The sequence below is a fragment of the Lontra canadensis genome, unplaced genomic scaffold (genome assembly GCF_010015895.1).
Source record: "Lontra canadensis isolate GAN:19392208 unplaced genomic scaffold, GSC_riverotter_1.0 scaffold91, whole genome shotgun sequence".
Taxonomy (NCBI): domain Eukaryota; kingdom Metazoa; phylum Chordata; class Mammalia; order Carnivora; family Mustelidae; genus Lontra; species Lontra canadensis.
Window position 1 is genome coordinate 3875141 of NW_022631085.1, and position 20489 is coordinate 3895629.

The following is a 20489-nucleotide window of genomic DNA, read 5'->3' on the forward strand; positions in this document are numbered from 1 at the left end:
TCGTTCATGGGAGACCCTTAGAAGAAATGTCTATTTCTACCCTATGTTGGGGAGAGTTGGAAACCCATGCTCTGAGAGTGGGCAAGCCTTGATTAAACACCTGTTCTGTGGGACAGTGATCTCAATGTGGGGTACCTGGATGGCCCCATGCCTCAGGTTTTCATAGAAGGAGGCACATGAAGATTGACCACTATGCCAGAAGGCATTGGAATTTGGCTTCTCCTAATTCTGGGTTCTTAGCTTCTCTGATCCTCCGTTTCTTCCTGTGACATGGGGACATCGGGGGTCTGAGGTTGTAATAAGATCACGTGTCTGGTGCCCTTAGCACACTATGGCTGGTAAGCCATGATATCACCTTTGTTACTATTATCTCTGCCAGCGCTTTCCTGTGGAGGTGGGAAGGGTTGGGGGGGTTCCATTCTCGGAAGTAGTTACAACTCAAAATTAACAGAAGTTACTGACAAGCTGTCAGGGCTTGCATCAGGGACCAAGGAGCATAAACATCTCTTTGCAATGCTGAGCTCCAGCTCTGCTGTACCTCCCGGGGTCACTTTGACCCTTACAGCCTTACTGCCCTTGAGCAGACAAGCAGATGCAGATGCGATGCCCGCCCGAGGCGGAAGGGCGATGGGCTGGGCTTTGCTTTCACACCTCTGCAACCTCCCCCCTCCCCAACCCCCACCATTCCAGTTCTGTCTTGGGGCAATCTTTGACCGCCTCAATTTCCCTAATGGGGTGGTGTGGGGGTTGGGGGAGCTGCAGAGGGTTGATTTCGAGGGGTAGCAGGAGCGCCAAGTTTCCTGCGTTTCACATGTTTCAGAGGCGCCTGCCTGGCTCAGTCAGTAGAGTGACCTTAGGGTTGGAGGTTCCAGCCCCATATTGGGTGTAGAGATTACTTAATAAAATAAAATCTTTAAAAAAAACTAAACTAAACTAAACGAAACGAAACGAAACTAAACTGTTCAAGACCAGTTCAGTTCCTCCCCCTCCCCCGAGTGTCGAGCTCCTTTCGGACGTCCAGGTGAGCCCCGGGAGGGGGCTGCAGGTGACACCGTCCACGGGGCACCTTTGTGGCACGTTTCCTCCTTGACCGACCCGCGTCCTCCCTCGGCCATTCTCCCCAGTTCCCAGTCCGACCCATCTGGAGCCGGATTCTCCCTCCGCTCCGGCGCGCCCATTGCGCATTCGGGGGGCCCCTCCGGCGGCGGAGGTCCGGGAGCGCTCGCCCCGCCTGCCTGCGGGGCCCCCGGGCTGGGTGAGGCCGGGGGCGGGGCCGGGCGGGGCAGCGGGGAGGGGGCTTGCGGGGCTCCGAGAGGACACCCGCCGCTGCACCTGCAGCCGTCGGATGGGCCCGCTGCCTCTGAGCCCGCCCGCAATGCTGCCGCTGCTGCTGCTCCTGCTGCTGCTGGGACCCGGACACGCCGGTGAGTGACGGAGGAGTGCGGCCCGGGAGGAACCGGGAGCCCCGCCTTCCGGTCCCTCTGCAGCCCCTCCAACTCCTCAGCCTCCTCCCCTCCCCTCCCGGGGGCCCCAGGAGTTCCTAGCGCTCCTTTCCCGGCCCACGGATACATTCCTTACCAGGTTTCCAGGAAGCCTGTCCCCCAGGCCTGTCCCCTCGGCCCCCCCCCCCCCCCCCGGGGCAACCTCCAGTCAGCGGGCCTGGGGTCCGGGAACTGATCGTTCACTCCACCTGTCGCTGAGGTCTAAGGTAGGGCTATCAGGGGTTCACCTGGGAGGGACAGGTGAAGGACTGAAAGTGGCTTTCTCACCTGCCCTCGGCCATCACCCTTGCAGAGGTCTCTTCAGCACCTGACAGTTTCTGGGGTGTACAGACACACCCACTCACAGGAAAATATAGGGATGCACCATGAGCAGGGAGACAGGCAGGCACAGAACACCTTCACCCTCACCTGGGCAGGCAGGTTTGGGTTCATGGACAGGCTCACACAGGGACACAGCAAAGGTATCTTGGAGGGAACACACACACACACACACACACACACACACACAGCTCAGGCCCACGGGATGCCTGGACAGCCTTGGCACTCCCAAGCAGAGGCTGTCGCGGGCAGACAGAGCAAACAGACCCCAGAATGACCTGCCTCACCTAAGTTGGCACGGAGGGAGTGTTTTCCTTGGTTCCAAACTCAGCGCTGGACGGCTGCCCCGTGCCTTGGTTCTCTCTGGAGGGCCGTGCCCAGGACCCTGAGATGGCCAGAGTGTGGTCAGGTCGCGGTGGGGGACAGCTTGGGGCATGGAGTTAGGACTGGGGCCACTTCAGGTGTGCTCAGATGGGGAGTGATCCGTGGGACTTGGTGGGTCTGGAGGCCAATGGACCTTTTCTGGAAGCCCACTCTGTGGAGCTGTCTACAGCAGAGATCTGCCCTCAAGGATCTCCCAGTCGAGAAGGTCTCCCAGGGGTGCCTGGGTCGGTTAGGCACCTGCTTTCGGCTCAGGATCCGACGGTCTTGGGATTGAGCCCCACGTCGGGCTGTCTGCTCAGTGGGGAGGCTGCTCTTCCCTCTCCCTCTGCCTGCCGCTCCCTCTGCTTGTGCGCTCTCTCTGTCAAATAAATACATAAAATCTTTAAAAGAAATAAATAGAAGGTCACTTCCATAAGCAGACAGCTGCACCGTGTGGTAAGGACCTCTATAGTCCCCTGGGGGCAAGGCCGATTATAGAATGAGGTGACAGGTGAGTCTGGTGAACATGGGGTGATGGTATGTTCCTTGCAGAGCATCTGTGATGGGAAATTCGGCTGGAGAAGTTAATGATGAGCAGGGTCTGCGTGGGGTGCTGAGAGAGGATCTGGGAAGGTGGGAGGGGCCCGCTCATGCAGGGCATCTGGGCTGAGGCCCCTGAGCTTTATCTGGACGGTGGTGGGAGCCACGGTGCTAGGTGCTGGGTGCTGGGGGTGAGGGGCGGTTTCGGGCAGATGTGTGGGCAGCTGGGAGCAGCACCTGGCCAGGACGGAGGGCAAGGACTGGTCACCCAGAGAGGAAGGAGAAACTTTTAACTGGTCGCTATGTTGTCTACTTAACTCACCTCTATTCTCCCACCCCCACAAATATGGTACTTTTTCCACCGAGAAAAAAATGGCAATAGGTTTAATTTTGGCCTGGACTCTTCTAAAAAGTCAGGGTGATCAAAACGTGTTCTAAAAAGTTTTTTGGAAAGATTTTATTTATTTGACAGTGAGAGAGAGAGCGCACAAGCAGGGAGAGTGACAGGCAGAAGAAGGAGAAACAGTCTCCCCATTGAGCAGAGAGCCCAACAATATGGGGCTGGATCCCAGGACCCCGGGATCATGACCCGAGTCAAAGGCAGATGCTTAATCAACTGAGCCACCCATGCGGCCCTGAAAACTTGTTTTAGATGAAAAGAGGTGAGACACAATGTGCAGACCTGGCTTGGCTCCTCTGGCCCCAAGCAGTGGAGAGCGGACACCCAGGAATCCAGCAGGCTGCCGTGTGAGTTTCTGCTCTGGGTCATGCCAGCCCTGTGCTTCTCTAAGCCTCAGTCTCCCCATCTGTAAATGGGATAACAGCTGCCCACAGAACAAGGAGGCTATGCTGTTGACAATAAGAGACACCCGTCCATTTTGGAGCGTGGTGCTTGGTATGGGGTGAGGCTCAAGTGATCGTATTCTTTACTGCTGCTCTGTTTGTTTTTTGGGGTTTTTTTTAGATTTATTTATTTATTTCACAGACAGAGATCACAAGTAGGCAGAGAAGCAGGCAAAGAGAGAGAGGAGGAAGCAGGCTCCCTGCTGAGCAGAGAGCCCGATGTGGGGCTCGATCCCGGGACCCTGGGATCATGACCTGAGCTGAAGGCAGAGGCTTAACCCACTGAGCCACCCAGGCGCCCCTCTGTTTGGTTTTACTGACTAATGCCAGAGAGCAGACTCATTCGTTGCCTTCACCAGAAGGAGGAGTTGCTTTGGGATCATTGGATGTCCCGGTCACAGTGGGTTTAGAGGTCCCTGACCCCAAGCAGTGGCCCCATTGGTGCCTCTCACCTCAGTCACCCTGGCAGGCCTCCTTCCCTTGCCATTATTGGGTGAAGAGGAAGGTGCACTGGTCTGGAGGTCAGAGACCTCCAGGGTGAGAGCCCCCCAGTCAGATCAGGTACTTGTTGGCTGTGTGACCGTGGGGGTTGTCCTCAGTCTCCTCGTCCTCACCTGTGAAACATTGTGGGGAGGGTCCAGTCCCTCCTGTTGTGCACTGCTGTGTGTCAGAGCTGCCCGGGAAACCAGAGAGGTGGCTGGGCTCAAGCCTCAGGGCCTCTCTATGTGGGAGGAAGCCATGCCTGGGCAGTGAAAATAAAGGAAGAAACAAAAGACCTGCCCCAAAGTCTGGAGGGGTATGTTGCGGGGGCAGGGGAGACATACAGACAGGAAAGACCCTGCAGGGGAGCCTTCCTTGGTGGCAGGCACCCTGTTTAGCTCATCTCTGATGCCCAGTGACCAGCACAGGCAACTGGACAGACATTTGATGTGGAACTAGCTGTCTGACTTCATCCGGAGTAGACAAGGGCAGGAGACTGGAAATCAGGACATTCCAGGAAGAGGGACCAGCATGTGCAAAGGCCCAGTGGTGTGATTGTTCGGATGCTGTGGCTCTGTGACTTGTTTTCTCTTTCAGTGCTGCCTTGAAGACATTAATAATAGTTAGAGCTTGTCACTTGCCAGGGGCTTTACATGCATGTTAGCATTTCATTCTCCCTATTTTATAAATGAGGAAACCAAGGCCCAGAGAGGTTGAGTAAGTTGTCCGAGGTCACACAGCGAGGAAGTAGATCTGCGATTCACACCCAAACGGTCATCCAAGCCCTTCTCAGACTATAGCCCTTCCCCAAGCCCTGCCCTGCAGCCTCTGACCTTTGTTTCCCTCTAGCTTCCCAGAGGTCACACGTGCACCGGCGTGGGCTTCTAGAACTGGCGGGGACCATGAACTGTGTTGGCAGCCGCAGCCCCCTGTCCTACATAAGCTATGGATGCTATTGTGGTCTGGGAGGCCATGGCCAGCCCCGCGACGCCATCGACTGGTGAGTGCATGCTTGGACCCGGGCTTAGGAGGTCCCCCACCGCCTGGGGTAGTTAAGGCTTATTTAAGGGAATACCCACAACTGAGGTTTCTGTTTGGACTAGCACGATCCCAGCACATGGTACAACCTTGCAGACAGAGGGCCCTCTGGGTGATGTGACCAATGAGGACAAACCCCGGGGGTTTTGTCCCCCAGCCTGGCCCTAGGATGAATTACTTGGGCTGTAAAAATAACATAGAGTTGGTCAGACTTATTATGCACCAGGAACTGTTTTGAGAAGCCCTCTCAGTCCTCACAACAATCTCATTTCAGAGATGAGGGCACTGAGGCAGGAGAGATTAAATAATTTGTCTGGGGCCTCAGAGACAGTGAGGGGTGGGGCTGGCATCCGAACCCGGGCAGCCTAGCTGGATTTATGCCCCTAATCACTGCACCCTGAGTGAAATGCCCATTCTGTGCAAGGCTGTGGGTGTGGATCTTTCCGTGAGTTCCTTTTCTTTATCCTCAGAGGCTGGCAGGAGGGCTGTCCCTGGAGGCTCAGGGAGGCATGGCCACTCACCGATTTCCACACAGCTAGTAGGAGGTGGCAGAGGGCACAATGTAAGGGTCTCTCTTCCCTGGCTTGGAGGATTTGACTGTCCCAGACAGGTCTTTGCTTAGTCTTGTGTTTCCAAGGCTCCCGGGCATGGCTGTCTGCTGTCTGCTTCCTACACATTCTCCCAGATGTAGCTCAGCCATTGCTGTCTCTGGGAGTCCCCCTCCCATGTTCCAGCACTTCTCACCACGGATGTGGTGTCTGGTGGCTGGTCTGCCTCCATCAGCAGACTGGGGGCTCCTTGAGAGCAGAGCAGCAGACTGGCTGACCTCTCCCTGCTGGGTCCCACTGAGGGCTCTGGACACAGTGGGACTAGTGGCTGGATGGAGACAGCGCCAAGTGAATGAATGAATGATGGTCAGGTTTGGGGAGATTTGTGGATGTTTCTCAGAATTGCTCAACAGCAAATTATCATTATTATTATTATGGCTGATGTCCTGTTATGTGGCAGACCCTGGGCTGGACACTGGGGACACTGTGGAGAGTGGGACAGAAATGGTCCTGTCCACACAGAGCTCTAGCCAGTATGGAGCACAGAGGCTCATCCGTCTTCTCCCTAAAATGAGAGTCTCGTTGTAAACCTGCCCTGGAGGGAAGGAACCCAGTTTTATGAGAGGGTATAATCAGGAGACCGTCATAGATCGGGGAGGTTGGGAGTTGGGTGACATCTTGGGATCGGGGCTGACACCTGGAGAGAGGAAGGATTGGCAGGAAGCCATCCCAGGCAGAGGGCAGGTCCCATGCAAGGTCAAAGTCAGGAGGCAGGTGGGGCTCTGCTCATTCCTGGCTCCAGGAGGAGGCAGGTGTGCTGGAGCTCAGAGACACAGAATGAGGCCGGCAGGGGCCAGGGGACCCCACACACTGGGGTCAGCAAAATTACTTCCCTGGGAGGTGGGGATTCTCGGGGACCCAGCTTGGACCAGAAGATGCTGGCTCCCTGTGTGTCCTCATTTACCCATGGTCCGTTCCTCCACCCACCTGATGGGTGGATGTCTGGCATCCACAGGTGTTGTCACAAGCACGATTGCTGCTACACGAAGGCAGAGCAGGCTGGCTGCAGACCCAAGACTGAGCGCTACTTCTGGCAGTGTGTCAATCAGAGCATCGTGTGCGGTGAGTCCCCAGCAGGGCCCGCACCTCCCTCCCCCAGTGGCCCCGGGCATCATCCTGGCTGCAGGAACTTTCCACCTCTCCCAGCCCTGCAGGGACCCCCCCCCCTCAGGGGGTTATCTACTCTAAGTGATCTTTAACACAGAGCACTTAGAGAAATAGACAAAGAAATCAGGACAAAAGCCAACAAGGAAAGGACACCAGGTATAACCGACCTCCATGTCCATCAGCTGGGGGCGTGGATAGATAAACCTGTGATGTGTTCTTACCGTGGACGCCTCTGCAGCCCAGAGAAAGGGATAAGGTAGAACCTCAGGCTGACACGAGAAAGTGTTGAGCGGAAAAGCAAACCACAGGGTGACGTATCCAGCAAAGCGCAATTTCTGTTTAAAAAAAAAAAAAAAAAAAAAGCAGCAGCTTGCAACATAGTAGTATGCTTACTTCCCATGGAGACCTGCAGATACTTGAAAAGCTCAGAAAAAGGTATGTAGAGACACGTGGCATACTGCAGGGGGCTGTGGTCATCCCCAGACACGGGATCGGACTGAGGCAGGGGTGCCAGAAGGCAAGTTCACATTCCTGTAATGTGTCTCTTCCTTTACAAAGAGAATGTCTTCATGAATTACTTTTGAGTCAAAGCTTAGAAAGAAAAGGAGTGCATGGCCTGAGATGTGTAACGGTGATGTTCCCGACCTGTCAGTTACTCTGACAGGCATCAGAACGAATGAAAATGAAAAGGTGGACAGATGGATGGGTGGGTGGGCAGACGGAGGGGAGGACAGGTGAAGCAAGAGCGTCAGTGGTAGACACGGCAAGGCAGGTGTACACATGTCTCCGTGGTTCATTCGGCTTTTCTCTGTGTTTGGAATTTTCTGCAACAGAATGTTAGGAACCAAAAGAAAATGAAAGGAAAGAGCTTGTGAGAAGGGCCTGTGTCTGTGTCCTCCCACCCCCCCCACCCCCCGCTCCCATGCCCCAGCGTGTGGTCCTCTCAAGATGGAGGCCAGTTCCGCCGTGGAGTGGTTTGATGATGGCCCTGCACCATGGTTCTGAGACTCCAGTCCCAAATGTCCTGCACTAGGAGGACCAGAGGCCATGGGCTGGGGCTGGGGGCCCACCTAGTGAGTGCCAGAGGGGATGTAGAACTTGGACTGAGGTTGTAATATGAGTGTTCATTTCACTGGCCTTTCTTCCCTAAGGCTGAGCCAGTGAAACAAGCCCGTGTTCTAGAGACATCCTACCACTTACCATTCGGGGACCCCTTCCTCTCTCTGGAATGTTGTGCCCTCATCTCTCAAAATATGGCAGGTTGGTGTCCCCTGGGCCATGTTTGTCCTGCAGATGTCTTGCTTCACCTGCATAGTGTTTAGAAAAGTAGTTTGGACCAGTATTTAAAAAATCAAAATAGGTCACTTAAAAAATCAAAATAGGTCACATGAAAAAAATCTGAATTTCTGAATGAACAGTTTTCTTTAAAAAAAAAAATTGGGAGCTCCAATAGCATCAGACCCGGTAGCAACCACTGGCTGGAGCGTAGAGGGGCTGCCAGTTATAGGCAGGGCCTCTCTCTCCCATCTGCCCCAGTGCCCACCATGCCCTATTGCCTCACATTGAGGCCAAGTGACAATTAACCATATTTCACTTCCTTTGTGCTCTTCATTTGGTTATGGAAAATAAATTTTTTTTTAAGATTTTCTTTATTTATTTGAGAGAAGAAAGTGAGAGCAAAAGCAGAGGTCAGGGAGAGGACCAGAGGGAGAGGAAGGAGCAGACTCCCTCACTGAGCAGGAAGCCAGATGTTGGACTCAGTCCCCAGACCCTGGCATTATGTGAGCTGAAGGCAGACGCTTAACCACTGAGCCAGCCAGGTGCCCCTCTCTTTTAATCCTTCTCACTGTGGAGGGGAAATTCTCAGTTCAGTGCTAGTTTAGCTTTAACATCCCTGGAACACCTGCTGGTGTTTGTTTGTTTGTTTGTTTGTTTGTTTTTTAACAGAGACAGCAGGCTTCCATCTAAGAACACTTCTGTTCATCAACTGAATTTTGCCAAAAAAAAAAAAAATTCTTCCTATTTATCTATCTACCTACCCATTTATCTATGTATCTGTCTTTACCAGCAAGCAGCATGTATTTAATGAGGAAAATTGTATCAAAATCCATCCTAGCTTCATTGTACAGTTTACGTGGCCAGCCACTCCAGAAGTTAAAAGAAAAATAAAACAGCAATTAAAAATGTTAAGTGTTGCAGTGCCTGGGTGTCTCAGTTGGCTAAGTGACTGCCTTTAGCTCAGGTCATGATCCCAGGGTCCTCGGATCAAGTCTCACATGGGGCTCCCTGCTCAGTGGGGAGCCTGTTTCTCCCTCTCCCTCTGCCCCTTCTCCCATTCATGTGCTCTCTCTTGCTCGCTCTCTCTCAAATAAATAAGGTCTTAAAAGAAACTGTCAAGTGTCCCTCGGGGCAATCTTACTGATTTTTTTTTTTTAACCTTACTGTTTCGTTTTGTTTTTTAAACGAAGTACTAAAAAAAAAGACTGATGCATGTATTTTTAGGGTTACCTTCTGATGGGGGAGGCTGGGTGGCTCAGTCATTAAGCATCTGCCTTCAGCTCAGGTCCTGAGATCAAGCCCCGCATCGGGCTCTCTGCTCAGTGGGAAACCCGCTTTCCTTCTCCTAGTCCTCTTGCTTGTGTTCTCTCTCTCGCTGTGTCTTTTTCTGTCAAATAAATACATAAAATCTTAAAAAAAAAAAAAAAGATTACCTTCTGATGGATGGTATTTTCCAAGTATAGGTTCCTTTCAAATGAGTAAAAAAGCTGAATCCATTTTAAAAGTAGGAAATAGGGTGCTTGGTTGGCTCATTTGGTTGAACACCCAACTCTTGATTTTCGTCTCAGGTTGTGGTCTTAGGTTTGTGGGATCAAGCCCTATGTCTGGCTCCGCGTGCTGGTTGTGGAGTGAATCCCTGTGACTCCCTGCTTGGGATTCTCTTGCTCCCTCTCCCTCTCTCTCTCTGCCCCTCCTCCACTCATAGGTGCACACTTGCTCTCTCTTAAAAAAAAAAGAAAAAGAAAATGAAGTAATGAGGCACTTGGCTAGCTCAGTTGGTGAAGCATGTGACTCTTGATCTGGGGTCGTGAGTTTGAGCCCCATGTTGGGTGTGAAGATTACTTAAAAGTATTAAAAAAAAATAAAAGTATTAGGGCACCTGGGTGGCTCAGTTGGTTACGCAACTGCCCTTGGCTCAGGTCATGATCCTGGAGTCCCGGGATCGAGTCCCACATTGGGTTCCCAGCTCCAAGGGGAGTCTGCTTCTCCCTCTGACCTTCTCCCCTCTCATGCTCTCACTCTCTCTCAAATAAATAAATAAATAAATAAATCTTTAAAAAAAATCTTAGAAAACAAGTTAAGTATAGGAAGTAATAGTACAGGTACTAGGTAGGTAAGGCTGCTGACCCAGAAACTGGTCCCGTAACTTTTTCTTTCTTTCTTATTTTTAATAGAGATAAAAATAATGCAACATTAAACATTTACAGTGTAAACTTCAGTGATATTTAATACATTCATAATGTCATCCACCACCTCTGTCTAGCTCCAAAAGATTTTCTTCCAACCCTACCATCTCCCTCAAAAGAACCCCACTAAGCAGTCAGTCCTCATTCCCCCTTCCGTCAGCACCTGGCAACCAAATTTGTTTTCCATCTCTATGGATCTACCAATTCTAATTTTATATACACACATATGTATATTGAATTCTGTTATTATATATAATATATATCTCAACTGAATTCTATGATTATATATAATAAATATATAACAGAATATTATATATTCTGTTATTATATGTAATATAATATATAACTATATATAACTATAATATATAACTATATATAATATATTATGTATATAATATATAACTATATATTATATGTATTACATATAATAACAGAATATATTATATATAACATTATGTATATAATTCACATAAATGAAATATATATAATATATCCTATAAATAAATTCATACAATCTGTGGCCTTCAGTGTCTGGCTTCTTTCACTTAGCATCCTATTTTCAAAGTTCATCCATGTGGTATCACACAGCTGAATGTCATTCCTTTTTTTTTTTTTTTTTTTCTTAAGATTTTTTTTTTTTATTTGACAGACAGAGATCACAAGTAGGCAGAGAGGCAGGTGCGGGGGTGGAGGAGAAGCAGGCTTCCTGCTGAGCAGAGAGCCTGATGCTGGGCTCTATCCCAGGACCTGGAGATCATGACCTGAGCCAAAGGCAGAGGCTTTAACCCACTGAGCCACCCAGGCGCCTCAATGTCAATCCTTTTTATGGCTGAGTAGCATTCCCTTTGTAGGGATAGACCACACTGTTTATACTGTTTTTTTTGCACCTGCTGAGGGCCGGGAACAGTGCTACTCTGAACATTTGTGAGAGAGTATTTGTTTGAGGACTGTTTCCATTTCTTTGGGGGATATCACTATGAATCATCTGGTAATTCTCTTTTTACTTTCTGAGGAACCATCAAACTTTTTTACCGAAGCCGCATATCTTCATGTTCTCATAAGCCTTGTATGAGGGATCCAGTTTCTCCACATCTCCTGTTTGTTTTGTTTCCTTGCTTTTAGTGGGGGTGTTGAGTGTATCTCATCCTGGTTTGAGTTTGCATTTCCCTGATGACTAATGATGTTGAGCATCTTTTCATGTGCTTGTTTTCTTTGGAGAAATGTCTGTTCAAGTCTTCTACTCATTTTTATTTTTTTATTTGTTCATATGTTTTTAACATTTTTATTTTTAAGTGATCTCTACGCCTGACATGGGGCTTGAACTCATAGCCCCGAGGTTGAGAGTCCCACGCTCTATCGACTGAGCCCCCCAGGTTGCACATTTTTAATTGGGTTGTCTTTCTGTTATTGAGTTATAAGAGTTCTTTATATATTTTGGATCCTAGACCCTTATCAGATTTGTGATTTGCAAATGTTTTCTCCCATTTTGTAGGTTGTCTTTGCATTGTATTGATAACATCTTGGATGCACATATCTGTTTTGTCTTTTGTTGTGTTTTTGGTGTCCTAAGAATCCACTGTCAGATCCTATGTCATGAAAACTTACTCCTTTTTTCTTCTAACAGTTTATAATTTGAACTCTTACATTTTTTTTTTGTTTTTTAAGATTTTATTTATTTGACAGAGAGAGAGAGAGAGAGAGAACAAGCAGAGAGAACAGAAGAGGGAGAAGCAGTCTCCCTGCTGAGCAGGGAGCCCAGTGCAGAGCTCGATCCCAGGACCCAGGGATCATGACCTGAGCTGAGGGCAGATGCTTATCCAACTGAGCCACCCAGGTGCCCCTGAACTCTTACATTTAGGTCATTGATCCACTTTGAGTTAGTGTTTGTTTATAGTGTGAGGTAGGGATCCAACTTAATTCTTTTGCATTTGAATATCCAGTTGTTCTAGCACCATTTGAGACTCATTTTGCCCCACTGAATAGTCTTGGTAGCCTTGTTGAGAGTCACATGGCCCTAGATGGATGACTTTCCTGTGCCTCAGTTTCCTTACCTGGAAGATGGGTGTTGCAAAGATGAAAAAAGGGGGGTTATAACATGATAAAGAGATTGGACTGAGTTATTGCTCTTTCCCTTCCCTTCTCCTCCAGCTGCCAACCTGATCTGAACCTCTCTCTGACTTCCACTACCTCCATTAGAGAGAACGGAGGATCTGGCATAACTTTCCATTAAACCCGCTACTCCTGATGTGCAGGGAAGGAAGCCAATATAAGTGTTACTGGAAGGATGGTCTTAGAGATTTGTGGACTCTTAGCTGTATCTCCTTTGCATGAAGTAGCAGTTGGTATAAGAGCAAAGCTGAATTAATATGGAGACATAATATCAATGTTTAGGACTGAAAGTATCCCAGACATTGACTTGTCCAGCCCTCTTATTTCAAGCCTGGGGAACTGAAAGCAGCTAAGGGAAAGAAGGGACTCCCTTAATGCGGTTGTCATGTGCCCTCTCCGGGGCACACCCCCCCTGCCCACAGACTGTCCCCAGACTGCCTAGCCCCGGGGTGGGCAGAGAGGAGGTGAAATGGGGCTTGCCTGGGAAATCGGTTCAAGTTCTCTCCCTTCTCCCTTCAACCCGCATGTTCCCCTTGCCGCTAAGCACGTGAAAGCTATGTCTGTAAACTGTTTTTTGGTGTGTCTGCTGGTGGAGCTCATGCCTGTTTACAGAACCACCCGCCCTGAACCGAATGAAAAGAACCAAAATATCTCTTCTGCATGTGTTTTTGGCTAAAAATACTCTCTCCTTCTGTTTGGAGATACTCTGAACATAGCCGTTTACCTAATTACAGGTGTCGCCCCATTTTCCACTTATGGACCTGACTTAAATATATTAAAAAAATTTTAAAGCCTACGGTAATATTTACTGGCAGACTTTTATTTTAAGCTTGATCCTTGGGGGCTGTTTTTTCCTTTTAAGCTTTTATTTTTCTTGAATAACACGAGGCAGTTGTGTTCCTGAGGCTATGGAGTGGGGGGAGACCACGTCTTGCTTTTGAAAGAAACTTTCTGGGGCACCTGGAGGGCTCAGTCAGTTAAGAATAAGGCTCTTGATTTCAGCTCAGGTCATAATCTCAGGGTCGTGGATCGGGCTCGGATCGAGCTCCGTGCTGAGCGAGGTGCCTGCCTGAGATTCTCTCTCTCCCTCTGCTCCCCACTCCCCACTCCTTCACTCTCTGTCTCTCCAAACAAACAAATAGACACTCTTTTGTGCAGGGAGAAGGGTTGGAGGGCAAGGCAGGTACAGGTGTTAGAGCAGCTGATCTGGGGCTGGAATCCTGGCTCGCCCACTGCTTAGTGCTGTGATCTTGGACAAGTTACTGAATCCCTCTGAGCTCTGCTTTCCTCACCCGTAAAATGAGAGTAATGAAATTTAGATGCCGAGTTTGTATGAGGATCGGAAATGGTGTACGGCTTCCCTGTCGTTCTCCCAGCACGTATTATTGAGAATCTATTCTGTGCCCGGCCCCATGCTAGGATTTTGGCAAGACAGAGAGCAAGGTTCTGTTTCTAAAGGGAGGAGGGTGGGATATAGTGTCTGTGCTCTTTGCTGCTGTAAGTACTGTGTTGGAAAAAACCAGATGAAGCATCATATCTTCACTTATGTGAGGTGAAGTTCACCTTCATCATACCTTCACCTACAATGGGGTAAATCTTGAGAACATGAGGCTAAGAGAAAGAAGCTCTGACTTCTGGCAAAAGGTCACATAGTGTGTGACTCCATTTTTATGAAATGTCCAGAACGGGCAAATCCATAGAGATGGAAAGCAGGTTAGTGGTTGCCGGGAGAGATCAGTGGGACTCAGGTGAGGGGAAATGGGGAGTGACTTCTTAATGGGTATGAAGTTTTTTTGGGATTGATAGAAATATTTTGGATATATTAGATAGGAGTGATGGTTGCACAACGTTGTGAAGGTACTAAATGCCGCTGACTTGTGCATGTTAAAATGGTAAATTTTGTTTTGGGTATTTTGCCTCAATAAAAAAAATGCAGGGGAGCAGAGTCAGGGATACTCTTTTATATAGAATGGCCTGGGGCCAGAGAAATAGTGATAAGATGCCATTGAAACAGAGACCAGGGGAATGTGAGAGGAGCCAAGCAAAGAAGTGGTAGGAATAGCCAGTGCAAAGGCCCTGAGGTAGGAATGAATGTCTGGGTGGTCTAAGAAGCTCAAGGAGGATGGTGAGGCTGGGACAGAGTCATTTTGATGAGAGTGGAGGGTGATGATGTCAATGCGATAGGGTCTGGACTGTACACAACGTTGAAAGCATTCTGCTCAGATGGGGAGCCAGGGTTTTGAACGGAGGAAGGACATGATCTGATTTGCATTTTAGCTGAACTCCTCTGACTGGTATGGAGCATATCCTGGAAGAAGCAAGGTTGGAAGCCAGGCACTGGTTATGAGGCTGTGGTAGCAGTCTTGGGGAGGACATACGGAAGGATGGGTGAGAGGAGAGGAGATGGCATGGGCATTTGTCCCAGCAAGCCTATCCTTAGACAGCCAGCTCTGTGGGAACAAGACCACCCTGGAGCTTCAGGGTGAGCTCCTTCCTCGGGTGTCCATGGGGTCATGCTGCTCTAGGGGTGCCCTGCGTCTCTTGTGAGGCAGCCCAGGGGAGATCTACAGGCAGAGGGCTTGCTGCCGGATGGTCTTGTTCTGTTACTGATTTTTATGCATTTTTTTTTTTTATCTGTCGCCCTTCTATCTACCCATCAACATCTATCTGTCCATTCATCCGCTGGTTTGTTCTCATTCAGACCCAACATGTGTTTGTTGTGAAAAACTCAAACGCTAAGGAAATACTGTAAGGCAGAGGGGGTGCCTGTGTGGCTCAGTCGGTTGAATGTCCTACTCTTGGTTTTGGCTCAAGTCATGGCTCAGGGTTGCGAGATCGAGCCCCATGGCAGGGTCCGTGCTTAGCAGGGAGTCTGCTCAAGGAAACTCTCTCTTCCTCTCCTGCCGCTCCCCACCCCAACTTGCTCACTCTCTCTAAAATCAATCAATCTTAAAAAAAAAAGAAAAAAAGAAATACTCTAATGTAGACAGTGACACTGCACCCGCCGGAGTTAACTAGTTTCTGTTAAGGTTGGCATCACTTCTACCAGATTTGTATGTCTCTGTAAATACACACACACACACACACACACACACATACATACATATATATATACATATAATTATCAGATCATACTATCTATATTTTATTTTTTTCACTTAACATTGCGTCTTAGACATCTTGGAACATAGGGGTCAACCTTATTCTTTTCAAGCAGGATAATAAGGGGTGCCTGGCTGACTTGGTCAGTAGAGTCTGCAACTCTTAATCTCAGGGTTGTGAGTTCGAGCCCGACGTTAGGTGTAGAGATCACTTAAAAATAAAATCTTTAAAAAAAAATAAAATAAGGCAAGATAATAAGCTATGGCAAAATTTTGTAATCTTGACACTGTTGACATTTTGACTCCAGTAGCAGGACCCCCCGCACAGTGTGATGACCCAAAATGTCTCTAGACATTACCAAATGCCCACGGTTGAGAACAACTGGTCTGGGACATGAAGGTACTTTATTTTGACCACTTGCCCATCGACTGCTGCCCGTGTTTGCAGAGCCCATGTTGGCTCCAGCCCTAGAACCACTGGGTCTGATGGTGAGTTTGAGCCATTCTTAGTATTTGTATGCAGAAAGGGCTTGGGGGCTGGCTCAGGGACTTTGCTTTTTTTTTTTTTTTTTTTAAGATTTTATTTATTTTGTGAGAGAGAAAGAGATAACACAAGCCAGGGGGCTGCCAGCAGAGGGAGAAGCAGACTCCCTGCTGAGCAAGGGGCCTGATGCAGGACTCAATCCAAAGACCCTGGGATCATGACCTGAGCTGAAGGCGGACGCTCAACAGACTGAGACACCCAGGCGCCCCGCCCCCGGGGACTTTTCTTGAAGGAGAATTTACATGACAAGGGCACTGAAAAAAAATGTGTATCGTGTTTATTTATAGATGCTTGGGAAGGAGTAAACGGGGAACCTGGTGACTATGAGGGGGCAGCAAGGCCACTATGGCCCCCATAGGTCACCTTTTTGGCACTGAGACTAGGTGGTACAGACATTTTAAATCTAACAGATATATTAAATTACACCTTGAAATAGCGATCCTTCAAATTTTGAGATTGCTTTCTCTGTGAGGAAAGTATCATAGGGCTCGAAGTAGAAACCTCTGAGATTATAAAATGTAAGTTTTACGGGAAACAAAACTTCCATTGATACTATACAGACAACCCCTTGACTAACCTCCTGGTGTTTTTCCCGTCTTTTTCAAGCGCATCATTAAAAAAACATAAGGCATCGCTTCTCGGCCTTTTGGCTAGGACCAGGTGTAAAAATAATATATGGCAGTATGTTTTGTACTCCTTATTTTTTCGCTGAAGCGTACACTGTTTCTCATGTCATTAAAACTCTATTAAAGAACCCTGTGTAACAAACAGGAATCGTTAATGTGTGGGCGCGTCCCGAGTCCGTGATCCATTCCCTTCCTGCAGATAGGTCACAAGGTATGATTGGGTGAGATGGACTTGGATTTCTCCTCTGGAAGCTTGGGGTGCCTGTGGCGCAGCCCTGAGGGCTGGGCGAGATGGGGACTGTGGAGCCTTTGCTCAGTTCCCGGTTCTGCAGAAATGCACAAAACACACACTGGCACCCGTCGTCCTGACTTCTTGTTATCGATGTAACAAATTATAACCGAGGCATCTTGTAGAGCGTTTAGACACAGGTTTTTGGATCTGGAGGGTGTTTGCGTCTTGGTCCTCCCTTCCAGTAGTTTTCCAGCGTGTGGAAAGCTTCATGATCAATTTACATGACAAGGATGTTCTCTTTCAAGGTCCTCTGTTAATTTTTCCAGTTAGGGGCGAGGAGGAAGCTTTGGTTGTGGGATGGTCTGACAGCTGGAGAGGTTAAACCTTTCTTGCGCTTGCTAATCTCCGTTTTTAACCAAGACACCCCGATTTGGGGCTTACAGCCTTTAGGTAGGCAAGAGCATCTAACCAGCCTTTAGTGTTACAAATTCACTCCCACCGGTTTTTGTTGTGTTTTCGCTTGGTTTGTTTTTCCACCACTTTCTTCTATTTATGGTATAAGATTTTTTTTTGTTTTCTATTTATGGCAAGGATAGAATTTATTTTTAATTTTTTTAAGAATTTAATGTAATTTAATACCATGTAATATAATTAAATTATAATTTATTTAAATAATTGAGTTACTGTTTAAAAATGAGGGGATTTAAAGGAAGGATCCTGAAGCTGCCACGGACCTGAGTTTGGGAAGCTCTCTTGCTTTACCTTGTGAGGGTCTCCAAGGAACATTCTTTTTAAAAATTTTATTTATTTATTTATTTTTAAAGGATTTTATTTATTTATTTGACAGACAGAGATCACAAGTAGGCAGAGAGGCAGGCAGAGAGAGAGGAAGGGAAGCAGGCTCCCCGCTGAGCAGAGAGCCCGATGTGGGGCTCGATCCCAGGACCCTGAGATCCTAACCTGAGCAGAGGGTTGATGCTTAACCCAGTGAGCCACACAGGGGCCCCTACAAGGAACAGGAGAGGATCCTTCAAGAGCAGCTGGCCGTGGAAGGAGGTCAACTCCAGCTTACCGAGTGTCCATGGCATGGTGTCCACTGTATGCCCTGCATTTTAACCTCTGGATGTCTTTTCGTTCTCCCAGCAACCCTTAGAAGCAGGGACTATTAGTGTCCCTGTGTGCCCCTGAGCAAACACCTAGAAGGGTTGAAGTTATGTGTTTAAAGCACAGAGCTACTACATCCATGACCAAGCTGGTCAACTCCAAAGCTGGGGCTTCACTGTGCCTCTGGAGGGAATTTGGAAGGATTTGGTAGTGGGTGGGGTTTTATATTTACATGTATGTGAATCATTAAAAGCCCACACTAAAAGGCACTGGGCGGCATGGTTAGGCAGGATTTCCAAAGCTGTTGCAGGCATTATACCTTCTCGATCAGTAAGCTAGGCCTTGCAGATCAGGAAATCTTTCTAACCACTACCAAGGCGCAAGGAGACTGACCTTGGAGTGGCAGCCTCTCGGTCTCTGGGAGGCAGGCTCAGGCTGGAAGGGAAAGATGGAAGACACTTGAAGGAGCTTGAGGGAGAGACGTGGAGGAGGAAGGCAGAAAGATGCAGGTGGAGCCAACCTTGACTGAGTGCTTGTCCCTTGCCAAGCCCCTTCTGGGCGCCCTACATGGGCTTCTCTGTAATCCCCGTTTCCAGCGAGGACTGGGCTCAGAAGTCACGATCACCTGGCTAGGAAGTAGCAGAGTGGGCACTACAGGCACCTACTGCTCCTCCGCACGGATCCTCAGGGGATGTAGTGTAATACTGATGCCGAAGAGAAGCTGGAAGGTTGCACGGATTCTGGACCTTCCCATCTGAAAATACTTCCCCGGCAACTTCAGGTTCCTTTTCCATAAACGGGGGCCAACATCGCCCCCCTCCCCAAGTTGCCAGGACGGAGATCGCATGAATTGCCAAGCTGCACGTAGATGCAACTTACGACCCTTCCTGCCTCCCACTTCTTGGCTTCCCTAGTTTTTATTGTCCGGTGTCTGCGAGGCCCTGCTCTAACTCAGTTTCCCCACTTCTTCCAGGACCCACGGAGAACAAATGCCAGGAGCTCTTGTGCAAGTGTGACAAGGAGATTGCTTACTGCCTAGCCCAGACTCACTACAACTTAAAGTACTTATTCTACCCCCGGCTCTTATGTGAGAAGGACTCGCCCCAGTGTGACTGACCAGCCTAACTTGGAATGTTCTTTCACATAAGGAAATAAAAACTTTTTCCAGTCATCAACAGCAGCTGCATTCAGTTCTTTGCAGGAGGGAACGGAGGCCAAGTGTGAAAGCTGCAAACCGTGTTTGCTTTCTCTCCCGGAACTTGGGGCTGAAGGCTGTGTGGCTTCCAGTTTAAGGTCAAAAGTCCCGTGATTATTTTATAAAACCACAACTATGCCTATGGCTGTATTGGGTTTGGTACCATTTTTGAGGTTCGTCCTTTATTGAAAAGGGCTGAGCTTTGTGCTCTAATCTGCTCCTGACAGCGGGTGGGCCACGTGAACCAACACCCACCATGTGCCTGGCCTTGTTTTGTGTTCCTGGATGTGGCAGTAAACAAGACGCCCATTTGTGGGGGCACCTGGGGGGCTCAGTCGGTTATGCGTCTGCCGTCTGCTCAGATCATGATCTCAGGGTCCTAGGATGGAGCCCCAGGTTGGGCTCCCTGCTCTGGGAGGAGCCTTCTTCTCCCTTTCCCTCTGCTCCTTCCCCCTGCTCGTGCTTTCTCTGTCTCTCTCTCTCAAATAAATAAAATCTTAAGGAAAAAAAAAAAAAAAGATGCCTGCTTCTGTGAAGCCCTAGTTTGGTAGTTCTGAGCTTAAGGAAGAATTCTCCATCCCACTCCACCTAACGGTTAAATTTCCTGGTTACAGAAGTAGTATATCCTCAATGCTTAAAAAGATAAAGACAAATATAAAGGAGGAAAAAAATCACTCTTTTTCCCACAATCCAGAATAACCACTTTCAGCATCTCTGTGTGCTATCATCAGAGTTTTCTACGATGCTTAAAAATGCCATTGAGACCATAGCATAGGATTTTGCTTTCCCCCCATGTCATTAAAAAACCTTTGGAAACTTCATTTTAAGTAACTGTACTACATATTGTTTTATAAATTGCCCACTTTTGGGGATTGGTGATATTTCCAGTTTTTATCGATTATTGACACGACAAGGATGCTAGTGAATAAACTTTGCCACATCCCACCACCCCCCTTTTCATTGTTCCTTAACCCAGTGTCATGCCCACGGGCAGGCCACCCCAACCAAGATGGGCTACTCTGGTATGAAGACTATTTTGAGCTGAAGGCAGCAGAGACCCTGCGGGCTCAAGAGAAACTTTTGTCCTTCCTTTAACTACTGAGAAAAATCTAAATTGGGGGTCTGTTCTAGAATGAGGGTTATTACCAGAGCTCAGTTTTATCTGAGTGGCCCATCTGCATGGGCAGGGCAAACAGCTCATTATCAAACATCTGCTCTTATCGTCTTGTGAATCACATTCCTTCCCTCTGATGGCCCATACCCCTAGCTTAGCTCAGGATGACATCTGGCCTCGTTTTGCCCATCTTTGGAATAG

General features: G+C 48.5%; 1 protein-coding gene across 1 annotated transcript; it reads left to right on the plus strand.

Moving 5' to 3' along the window:
- Positions 1-1345: 1345 nt before the first annotated feature.
- On the plus strand, positions 1346-19154 carry LOC116854423 (group 10 secretory phospholipase A2-like). Its single transcript, XM_032836264.1, has 4 exons — positions 1346-1424; positions 4896-5046; positions 6648-6754; positions 18953-19154. Exons 1-4 carry the CDS (start codon positions 1346-1348, stop codon positions 19093-19095), a joined length of 480 nt encoding a protein of 159 aa, XP_032692155.1. The 3' UTR covers positions 19096-19154.
- Positions 19155-20489: the final 1335 nt, after the last annotated feature.